This window comes from Physella acuta, unplaced genomic scaffold, assembly GCF_028476545.2.
Source record: "Physella acuta isolate Inbredline_101_S28 unplaced genomic scaffold, ASM2847654v3 ptg001462l, whole genome shotgun sequence".
Taxonomy (NCBI): domain Eukaryota; kingdom Metazoa; phylum Mollusca; class Gastropoda; family Physidae; genus Physella; species Physella acuta.
Genome location: NW_026732977.1, coordinates 98,519 through 110,779, shown reverse-complemented (window position 1 = coordinate 110,779; position 12,261 = coordinate 98,519). Strand labels below are relative to the sequence as shown.

General features: G+C 35.0%; 1 protein-coding gene across 1 annotated transcript; it reads left to right on the top strand.

Annotated features, from left to right (window-relative positions):
- Positions 1-472: 472 nt before the first annotated feature.
- On the top strand, positions 473-11,482 carry LOC131928090 (Golgi-associated PDZ and coiled-coil motif-containing protein). The gene is made up of 9 exons (XM_059284006.1): positions 473-752; positions 4,404-4,568; positions 5,809-5,978; positions 7,070-7,235; positions 7,725-7,820; positions 9,321-9,485; positions 9,723-9,814; positions 9,961-10,056; positions 10,908-11,482. The coding sequence occupies exons 1-9, from the start codon at positions 540-542 to the stop codon at positions 10,945-10,947; spliced, it is 1,203 nt and encodes a 400-aa protein (XP_059139989.1). The 5' UTR covers positions 473-539; the 3' UTR covers positions 10,948-11,482.
- Positions 11,483-12,261: the final 779 nt, after the last annotated feature.

Here is a 12,261-nt window from a genome sequence, read left to right as displayed (position 1 = left end):
AAAGGGAGGGGCAGTGGTTGGGAGAAGCACCAGTTACCGCACCGCATGACATCACGGTCTGGGACGCCAAGGCTGCTCGTTAAAGGTTTGTTAAACCCCACAAAAGCCCCAAGGTTCCCCTTTGAAGTCTCACATTGCTCCGGTGGGTCTGCTTGAGAGGAGATATTGTTTAGGAGGAGGAAGTTGGCTTAACCGCCACACATGACTACATTATCGCTAGATTATCGCTTTTGTATCTGTATAATAATCTAACTACCGCGGCAATCGGCCCTAATTTTAAAAAACCTTGCCCTGTTTTACAAAATATGGAACTTAACCTGGCGCTAGTCTATCAAAGCCAACTAACCCACAACAAAAATAAAATAACATGAAAATAATGAAAAATATGTTTTGCTTCTGCTAGTGCTAAGATTTAGGTCTACACACTGCGCTTTCTTTCTTCCTTAATTTTAGATAGGAAGTGCCAAACTAGATATTTCATAGCTTTGTTTGTCAGAAGAAAACAAATAGATACTAGATCTAACACTACACATAACATAATGGCTGCCACGCTGTCATTTCGGTGGCTGGAAATTTTGGAAAAAGAATTTGACAAGGGTTTTGTAGATTTAGATTTATTGCTTGGAGAAATAGATCCTGATCAAAGTGAAATTACATTTGAAGGAAGGCAAAAAATGACAGCACTAAGTGCAGCTTTTGCACAGCTTAGTCATAAGGCTCAAACGGTTTTTCAGTGCAATGCAAAGTTAGAGGTAGGTCCAGCCAGCTGATTCCAGCTCAGTCTTTCAGTTTCTGTCCAGTCAAGTAGTGTGCGGTTTGTATTTGTACGCTATAAAATTTTGTGCTTACATAGAATAACTACATAGATCTAGATTTATGCTCAAATTGTTTATAAGTGCAATGAAATGCAAAGTTAGAGGTAGAATCAAGGTCCAACCAGCTGATTCCAGCTCAGTCTTTCAGGGGGGGGGGGGGGGGGGGTGTTGTTTAAGACTAAGAGCCTGATCAACTCTAGATCTAGATCTAGTTGAGGCTATTGTCCAATGAAGTACTGTGTGGTTTGTATTGTAAGCTTTAACATTTTGTGATTAGGTGTCATATAGGCCTAATAACTAGAACATAGATTTGGCCTAGATATATTAATTTAATTAATTTTAATAGTATTAGTTAGGGCCTACAACTTACTTTTACTTACAAATACAACGTGATTTTTTACTAGTAGGCAGTAGGACACTAGTCTAGAATTTAATTGAGAAGAAATGATGATTAGGCCTATTATTTTATTAATTATGAATTATGTATGATATGCACACTTTTAAAAACAGAGTTAGATCAAGGTCCAGTTAGAGTAGATATAAAACTAGATCTAGAGAAAAAAAATCATGTAGGCCTAAACTAAACTAGAATAGATTCTTAAACATTAGGATTAGTGCTCTATGATTGTATTGTTGAAATCGACCTGGTCAACTGGTAATTGTGTAAAATTCTGTGAAATGGCAAAAATGTAAAATCATAAAAAGAACATGCAAGTCATTAGATGTGATTTATGCATTAAATCTAGAAATGGCTGCATTCAGTGTTTCTTCCAGACTTTTTTCTCCGGGGGCACTTGAAATTTTCGGGGGGGGGGGGGGGGGGCGGACACTGTTAAAAGTATATATTTTCTATATAAATTTCATTTCTTTTAATTGGGGGGGGGGGTAGAAAAAAGAGATGGCTGGAAGAAACTCAGGTTGCATTTCTAAAACTACATCAACATGACCTAGTTCCGCCTAGTTTATTTACATTCCACAGAAATGTAATCGACTTCTCAGAACTTATTAGGCTACCAATTTACTATTTCAATTTCAACAACATCTAGCCTATTGTGTAGGACTACCTATTTACTGATAGGCCTCTATGTATTTAATATTGGCCAAGACCGATGTTCTCTCTAAGGGGAAAAAGATCGTGTGCAACATGTATTTTGTGTGCGCGGTGTTCTAAAAGTCTTATACAAGGATATATATTGTACAAAATGACTGCGCAGCAGTTAAAAACTACTGCACGGCCGCGCAACAGCGCAGCTTAGAGGGAACATAGGCCAAGACTTTTCCCATCCGGTTGGGAATAGCCCCAATATGGCAGCCGCCTGTAATTTCATGCTAAATACGATTGGGAATAATATCTTACAATAACAAAAGAATATATTATTGTGACTGGGGAGTGAAGCATAGAAAAAGAGAGCAGTGCTATTTTCATTGTGTAATATTTTCATCAAAACATTATTATGGTTTAAGTTTAGTTTAGGCTTTAGGTTAATATCAGCTACGTAGGTAGTAGATAATCTATTAATGCACTCTAAATCTATACTAGACTAATAGATCTAGTAATTTGTTTAATAAATAATATTATTATTAATTATGACGGAGTGGGTACCTAACTCATGTTAGGGTTAGTAAAGGCGGCTGGGCATAGTGCTGACCACACTATCCCTTCGTATGCCAAGGTCACAGAAACAAGTGAACTCTACTTCACTTGCCTTGTAGACCATCAGGTTTGAAAGGGAACATTACTTATTTAGTTGGTAGTTCACATTGCTATTCAACTGCCAATTACCATTTTAAATTCACATAGAACAAGTATTAGGTGAAATAGCATGTCCGTTTTAATCAGTTATTATTCAGTTTCCATCACAATTTTCCCAAGTTGTTTTTTTTTTTATGCCCGCAATCTAAAGGGACAGGTTTTATTTTCTTCAGATATGCCAGCAAACGTAAAAAATTAATATAAGTAACCCTTTCATGAATTACGGGGAAAATAAAATTTAGATACCTATAATAGTCCTAATACGGCTGTTCTCAGTCGACTGGGAACAGACACTTCGTTAAATATTTTCGGTAATGTTTAGGTAATTATTAGGTCTAGGCCTATATAATAAAAGTAGAATCTACAGTGTAGAGAGAGAAGATAGTATGTTTTAAATGTCAAAGTATAAATATGTTTTTCAATGACTTTCCCAATTACCAACCAAAAACTTGTGCAAGGTATTATTCTCTGTACTCTGGTGTATTTTAGTACTTAGTATTAACTTTTATGAGAAACGAACATAGGCACCATTTTGCTAATGGAATGGGTGAGCCTAGGTCACTCAACCACCTGGTACAGTTTTACCATTGAATCAAGTAGTACCTCTGACCCCCAATGCAGGACGTCCAATCATCAACAGATACCAAGTGCTAAGATAGCCGCTCTGGACAGCAAACAACATTGACTTTTTTGTTCACATACGGTTTGTGGAGAAAAATTGCATCACACCCTTTCCCTCAACATTTTTTATTTCGCTTAAACCTTCCCTGGATTATTCCCAATAACATCCCAAAGTTTCATGGCAATCATATGAATGGTGTAGTAATGCATAAAGGGCATACACACACAGACCTGCTTTCATTTACATGTATATATAATCTGATATAATGAATTTTTATCAATTGATTCATCATTAACCACTTCATAGATAGGCTATTAGAAATAGCCTATATACATAAAACTTAAGGTGATACTGTAAGTTGGAAGGTTGATTCTTGATAGAAACACAAAAATAATCTGTAAGTTACATTTGAAAAAATATTGTACGCTTTTGATTTTGGAGAAATTAGTAGAGAAAAACATGCTTAAGTGGTGTGTAACCTTCTAATTACCCACAGTGCTAAAGCATGTTGAATTTCTCAAAATCTCAGCAATACTGTTAAAATTCTAGGTTTATATACTTATTCTTCTGATTTTTAACAATATGTAATTTAACTAAGTATTACTATAGAAATCTGCATAAGAAAAATTTAAAAGGTTAGGCCTAATATATCCAACTATTTTTTTTTTTAATTCTAGCATTTTCTTTAAAAAAAAAAGTATAAATAATTTAAAAAATCACAATTTTTAAAATAAACTTCTTACATCCAAACCAATTCACAGTAATAGTTTTCCCAGTCTGGAATGTTCTTAATCAATTTTATTTAGACCGTAATTTTAAAATTTGAAGCATTTTGAAAATGGCAAGGTGCAGTATGGTTAAATGACTGTAACCCCAGGGTTCAGGTTGGCTGAGCATTTCATTTAAATTTGTATAAATTACATTACGTTAATTTTTGGTCTTATTTCTGAAAGTCCCCTTACTTTTTTTAAATTTTAAAATATGTGATGATGAAAAATGCATCAATTAAAACCTAGTGGTGATGCAGAAAGAACTGCCACCATGCATCATCATTTTCACTCATGTGTAACACTAGGTATTCTCTTGTCTTTGAAGTTTGGCTAAGGCAAATAAAGATTAACCCTCTTGCAAAAACAATAGATAAGAAAAAGCTTGAATTGATTAGAAAAATGTCTTGAGATTATAAAGCAGATGATTTTAACTTTTTTCACAGGCCCAGCTTGTGGACCTGAGATCAGAAATAATAGAAGTTCAAGCAGCCAAATCAGTATTGGAAAAGGAATTGCACACTTTATTGTTACAGTTGCATTCTTCACAGCTGGAGGTGCATGAGCTGCGAGGATTAGAGGTGGACTCTCAGGAGATTAAGAAAAAATTGGTAACTAGCAAATGATCTCGAGTTGTTTCTTAATGATTAATATTATTCACTCTGTGTTTTGTGCTGAGAGAATTTTAAAGCCAAAAAGTAAACACAACTGTAAAATGCAATGTAAGTGAATAAGTTGTGGATGGTTTAATTATTTGGGTTTATATGAAACTATTTTACAAGTTCATTCTATGCTAACTAAAAATTTCAACAGCTTTTAAAAAACGTTTTGACCTTGGAAAATTGCACTCTTACCTGTTACAAAACAAATTTTAAAAAATAAAAAATTACGGCAGCTTTAAGACAAGGATATATGTCGGAACAATGCATTTCTGTAGATATTTGATAGCAACTTTTTCTGTTTATGTCCAAATAAATTACTCTTAATATAATGCAGTGAACTAGTACTCATGAAAATCTTTATGTAGTGGTGATAAAATGCTTAAAGTTTCCAGTTTTAATGCTAATTATGATAGAATGGAACAAAAGATTGTTGGTACACCAAAAAAAATTTGCATTTGACGTGCAGTATAAGAAGTATATTATTTATGTGCGTTAACCTATATTAATTATTGAAACTAATGAAACACTACATTAACTTATACCAGAAGTAGTCACAATCACTGGTCTAAAGTACCAGTGTATTTTTTCTCACAACTGCCTACCTCTTGACTGGAGTTTCCTGTTTTGATCAGTGCCAATTTTTTGTTTATTGTTTTGGCCTAGAAATGTAGGTGTGTCCACTTATATTGTGGATTCTCCACTGAGCTTCATTGACTTCACTAGCATGTGTAGTCTGCCAACACTGGTGCAGTTTAATCCTTGGTCCTCTCTGTCTGTCACTGTTACAATTTTACAAACACGTATCCTAAAACAAAATTGAAAACTTTTGACTGCATGTGAAAAGTCTATAAGAATTATTTAAGGTAAACCTTCAATAGTTGGTTTTTCTAGTTATTTGTATGTGTTAGCATTTAGCCTGACAAGTTCACACATTTCACTTTTTGGTTTGGTGTATGTAGGAGCAACTTTTAAAATGTTTATTAGTATCATAATATTTGTTGCAAAAGAATTTTTATTTTAAACTCCTTGTAAGGAAATAAAAGGCCTATGTATTAGACTAGCTAGATTTGTATTTATTTCACTTAACTAGATGGAATTATTTTTAATGAAAGTTCACACCAGCTCAGCACATGCAGGGATCTACAATTCTTAGACCAAACATCACATCTGCTTCAATTGTCTTCTCTAGGAAGCAGAGTTGTCCAACAGGCAGGAAAATTCCCTGGCCAAGCTAGAGGCAGAAGTAAAAATGTTGAACAAAGACAACCATGAGCTGAGGCTGTACATCCTGGCACTTCAGAGTGAGGTGTATGGAGCGCGCCTGGCTGCCAGGTATCTGGACAAGGAGCTGGCTGGCAGGTATGTTCTCCTTGTCTTGGTTCTGTTGTTTGTCTGTCTGAAATTTAGAAACTAGAGCTAATGAGGGTTTAATTGCTACAAGAAATAGACATTCAAAAATCTACATTTCATTTTTTAATTCATAAAATAGTTTATGAAAAGTTATGAAGATTTTAAAAAATAAAGTATTAAATGGTGTATAGTGTGTAAAGATTTGACACTAGTGGGGGCCTAGAATTGTGTTTAAACAGTTTGATGTGGTGTTTGGAAAGCTGTGTGTTTAGCCATGAAAAAATTGTAATTTAAATGTGAGGCTTCAGCTAACTCACTTTTTATGCATGGTCTGTTTTACATTGCCATTAGACAAGCTTATTTGTTTTGGTTTGAAAAGAAAATAAGCAGCTTAAATTTCCCTAGCAGTTGCCTCCCATCCCAGTCCAAAATTAGGTTTCTGAGAATTGGATTTAGTTTAGAATGTGAAAAGGTTTCTGTGGAGACTCTGCTGCTTTGGATAAGTAGGTTAAACAGCTCAACTCCTTTAACATATAGATTAGTAGAGTATAGTAGAGGGCAAGGGTTGGAATCAACTGCAGAGAAAATTTTGTTCTGTATTGGTAGCCGTCATAAGTTTGTTGGCTTCCTTCTGTGGATACAGGTATCATTATTTTGTTAATTGTCAAAAATAGCTGCTAACATGTCTCAGTTAGGCCGGTGATATAATGTCCTTTCTAAATCTGGATGTCAAAATCTTACAATATACATTGTCATTTTCTTTCCAGTTTAACCTGTTATGGCTTCATGCTAAAAATTCTCTTTAGGTTCCCAGAAAAGTCGTCTTTTTATATTGTCTTTATTTCCATTTCGTTGGGATTATTATACAATTTGAGTTGTTATTATGTAGTGATGCCTGAAATCCACACACAGTGTTGTCATTGATTTAGTTTTCAGTAGTTTAGGCAGATAGCATACGTCACAGTATGAACAATTGGTTGTGAAGAATTGACCTGTGGACAATACCATTACATAAATGAATAAGTTCAATGATGGCACTAGTACCTTGTTATTCAATGAGTTAAATAGCTTGATTCCATGTGTTGTTTGTTTTCTTGAAGGATCCAGCAGATTCAGTTGCTGGGGCGAGATATGAGAGGTGCTGAACACGATAAGCTGTGGAACCAACTAGAGGCTGAAATACATCTCCATCGTCACAAGACTGTCATCAGGGCCTGTAGGGGGCGTAATTTTAGGAAGAAAAAATTACCAGTCCCCCCTGGACATGTAAGCATCTGTTTTATCAAGCTAGCACACACTGTATTACTGTATATGCCATTGGTCAGGGGACCCATATTTAATTACTTTTAGATAGTAACTCTAGTAGGCATGAATAATTATAAATTTTAAAAAATTAGGAATTATTTATTAAAAAGTAAATAACTTTGCTTATTTCTTAGTGAAATGGTAGATTCTGTAGATACATAGCGCCTTACATTTATATTATACTCCATCTGCTTTTGTCCCATTAATTTTTAATGTTGTATGGTCTACAAGAATGTTTATACATATGTCCAATTACTCTATATTCAAACAAAATGATCCATAAGTGTAAGCTATTCTTGATAATAACTACTTACCTGTTTTTTACTAAGTTCTCTTTGAGTTTAAAACTAATTATACATGTGTTGAACTTTGTATTTTGGGGAATATTGAAATCATTAGCTTCTGCCTGATATATTTGGTTTTTGTCTATCTATTATTTTTTATTTCCAGAATTTTCTTGAACTGAAAAAGAAACATGGGCTAGGTGATACAAGGACAGTCACTGTACACAAGGAGCCAGAGGAAGGTTTAGGCATGTCCATTACTGTAAGTTTTCTTTGGTTCTATCACTAGAGAGCTGGTTTTGTTAGGTTCTATCATTGTACTATAGCTAGGTTTGTTGGGTTACATTGTTGTACTATTGAGTAGTCAAAGTGTTTAACAAGGCACCTGCAGGGATTTGAAGTTCTTAAACCACAATCATTAGTGAAGCTATGTACATAAAGCAAATTTTATTGCTTATGGTGGCAAGGAGCATGTTCCTATATTAATATCTGGTGTCAGGTCTACTATATACATGAAGTAAACATAAATTTACTATTTAGGGCGGCAAGTAGCATGGAGTTCCTATATTAATATCTGGTGTCAGGTCTACTATATACATAAAGTAAATATACACTTACTAATTAGGGTGGCAAGTAGCATGGAGTTCCTATATTAATATCTGGTGTTAGGTCTACTATATACATGAAGTAAACATAAATTTACTTTTTAGGGTGTTAAGGAGCATGGAGGTCTTTTATTAACCCTTTGAGCCCTGGCCTCCCTGACCTAATTTCTCCTATTTCCTGAGCTCCCAGGCCCAAACCGATTTTCACTTATCTGCTTCTAACTTTGCCTATAACTTTTGAACCGTTAGAGACAATCAAGCCAAATTCGATATCCAGAATCAGGATCAAACAACAATGCAGCAAGATTCTGAAAATCTTTATTTTTTTTACAATCTTTGAGCAGAACAATGTATATAAAACGAACACATAATTATTGTTTTGATAAAACATAGAAGAAACCAATTTACATTTAGTAATTGTTTTGTTATTATTGATACCTGGCCATACTAGTTCAACGCCAGAGGTCCACTTTTGTGGGATAACTTACAAAACAGTTTTCACTGCCGGACCCGATGCGAAGAAAAACTTCGCATGTTTTGCACCAGTAAACATTTTTTTTCGTTTCGGCAAGTCTTTGTCCATGACACCACATGCATCAGAACGTACTTGAACAGTTTCATTGTCACTGTCAATTTCAATGTCACTGTGTTCAGTCTCAAATTCAACGTCACTATCATCACAATATAGACCAGGAATATTATCTTCTTCATCAGAATCAATAAGTAGTTGTATAGCCTGAGATGGAGATGCAGTCATTCTACTTCTTTTGTTGATATTTCAGTCTTTTGCTTCATCTTGTGCACCAACTTTATGTGATGAAGTCGACGGCTGTGGCTCAGCTTTTCGTTTCGGCGGCATTGCTACGAAATGTAAACACTTTCACTTTCACTTTTCCTAAAAATCAATTTTTGAAATCATAATCCCGCACTCAAAAGACATATGCGCAGTTTTAGTCAGTCTTCCGCTAATTATATTTAATTAGACGGTATACCGGCCGCTAGGAATATGACGCTAGATCATCGGGCCGGAAAACCGGCTTTTCGGACATATATGCCTAATGTTGAAGCCGGTTTACCGGCCTGGCGGGCTCAAAGGGTTAATATCTGGTTTTAGAATTGTACTATGTACATAAAGTACACTTGAATTTACTATTTAGGGTGGCAAGGAGCATGGAGTTCCTATATTAATATCTGAAATCCACGAGGGCCAACCTGCAGACAGATGTGGCCTGTTGTATGTGGGGGATGCCATACTCTCTGTGAATGATATTGACCTGAGGAGTGCCAAACATGCAGAGGCTGTTAAAGTACTGTCACAGCAGGTATACAATGTTGCTTTAACTTGTAGTTGTAGTGCTAGAGTTTTGTCCAGAAGTCCCTGCCTAAGTACTTTCTTGCTCAACATTTAACCAATGGGAGATAAACCCTAATAATTGTACTCAACTCTTCCCATGAATCCACAGTCACATTGTTGCTAAATTTACTGTAGATGAAGTTATCTAGTTTACTTTGATTGTTCTGTAATAAATGAACAACATATCATATGGTCTTTATTTCAGCAAGGAGATATAACATTAACAGTCATGTTTGTTGCTCCAGATGAGGACAGTGAAGATGAGAAAAATGAATTTGAGGATGAGTATGGTTTCAGGTTAGTACATTACTTGCTTGCAACAGTTTGTCTTTATGTGTACAGCCTCTTACACTTATACAAGCTAACCCCAAAGCACTCACCGATAGATTTCATCCAGTCACTACTGACATTTGTTTTATAGTTTGTTTACACTTGTATTGCAGATATAGAATTTTTGATGAGGACATAATGGGATCAGATGATTGTACAAATGCTCTGTCCTCTCCTTCTAATGGTCCAGTGGCAGGATATTCTAACAGGTAAACAGTTGAATCCATCAGTCAACTTATTGTAATAGGTAAATAGTTGAAACTATTGGACAGAGAAAGGTTACAACAAAATAGACAAATATTCATGTAGAAAATCTATATATATAATTCTCTTCTGGGAGACACTAGAAAACAAGCTGTAAGCGCGCTCCCTACCTCCCCACCCCTACATGGTCTGGTGAGCTGTGGTTCACGCTAAATGTTTACATTCATAGAGCGGGTTTAGTGACGGCTATTAGGGGCAGATAATTTAGTTTGAAACTATTTTAAACTTAGGGGAGGTAACTAAGAGGAGGCTGCTTTCACGGGGGAGGGGGGGGTGTAGGGTTGGGGGAAAGGAGGGTGGGGGTAATATCGTTCTTTACGACCTAATGATAGTGTTTTAAAGCAAATATTTTCAGTGGCAGCATTGGTACTGTCAAATTCACAAATTATGAATTACTGAAAAGTAGAAAATAAAACAACTAAATAGCGGCGTATGATATGCCGCGGGTCGGCTCGTATACTTTAACCAGTGTTTGCCCCCACTCCCCTGAAAAAAAAGTATGAAAGAAACTGTACCTGGATCGAGTGTAATTTATTAGATTTAGGCTACACTTCAGCCAAGTAAAATCAAATATGCTTCATTGTTTACAACTATACATATTATTATTAGACAAGAAACTTATTTACAATGCTAATCTGTAGAATAAAATCTCACATTTAGAAATCTTTTTGATAAATTGTGAAGCTAAGTACAGAGGTAGATTTATAATTTCTTGTATTATAAAATTGTATCACAATGTTTGAAATTATTTCCACATGAGTTATATAATAGACCTTAAAATTGTGTTTGCTTTCAGCCATGAAGACAAACAGGAAACTGCCAATGGCAAGCAGTAAAGTCTCTGTGATACCAACCAGTAGGGCTGTGATTGTACAACTGGTCAAGCTGACCAGTCACCAGGTGTCTGGTCATGAGCAGAAGGTTCCTTGTGTGGAACCCTGTATTACTTCAGCATTGGACCACTCGGCTGCATCATGTTGTTGTTCAAGGTGTTGCCAAAGATGATGTGGTCTGTAATTCCATTGGTTCACTTGTTTTTATAACGCTGTGGTTTCTGTTCAATTTTTATTTGAATGAATATCAAACACCAAAACCATTGTATGAGATGAATGGCACATGAGTTTTTCTTTGACTATTTAAATTGTTTTGTTGTGAAGCATTGTATAAAACTCTTGTTATTCTTCACCAGGTATTAACATGTGGGATTTCTACATTATTTATTTCATTATTTGCACTTTTCCCCCAACAAATATTCATGGACTGGATGAAAGATTGTTTGTCTGGTAAAATATGTAGATGTGAACGAGAATTGTTTTGTTAAATTTAAAAAATGTGGTTTCAAATAATATATGAATAAAATTGATGAATTTATGTGTTCTGTAGTCTTTGTAAAATCAACTATACTTTAATCATGTTTACAGCTTTAGCAAACAGTTTGTGTTTGACACGTTTAAGGGTCTCAGAAAACTTGATTAAGCCCTCTAAAGTTGAAACATTTTTATTTGTATAGCACACTGGCTAACATGAAGGTCACTTAAATTTTAACAGTTACAGAGAAAGACTGGTCTTTTTCATGGTGTCTATTGGTACACAAAGTTTGAAGATAAAGAATAAATTTACAAATTTTATTTTTTAAGATAAAGGATGTTATAATTTTTACAGATAAAGCACCAACATGAACAAATGCTACAAAATTTGAAACAAATTTATTACAAAACAAATAACATTTGTTAGACATTGTTCGACAAAGTCAAGATCCTGAAAATGTGTTTGTTTTGAACATGAATGTTTGGATTGGGAAGGTTCCCTCACCATGTAGAATATACGCGATGTGTCTTTGACTGAAAATATAAATAAATGCGTGGGATCATAGTGCTAACTATACAATCCCTCCAGATTAAGTGCCGATGTCATAACATAATCTACTTCATCTGCAAAGTTTTGATTTCCTTTCTACCTTCTTCATCCTCGCTTGTATAATGTCACTAACCACACTACAGTTGTCAAGGGAAAACCAGACGAAAATAAAGAAATTGAGATAAAACATTACAGCTAAGCTCCTGGCACAGTATATTTTAGATTATTTCCTTGTATTTTTTTGCCACAAAAATGAGTAACAGGATACGTAACGAAAAGTGAAAAAGGTACCG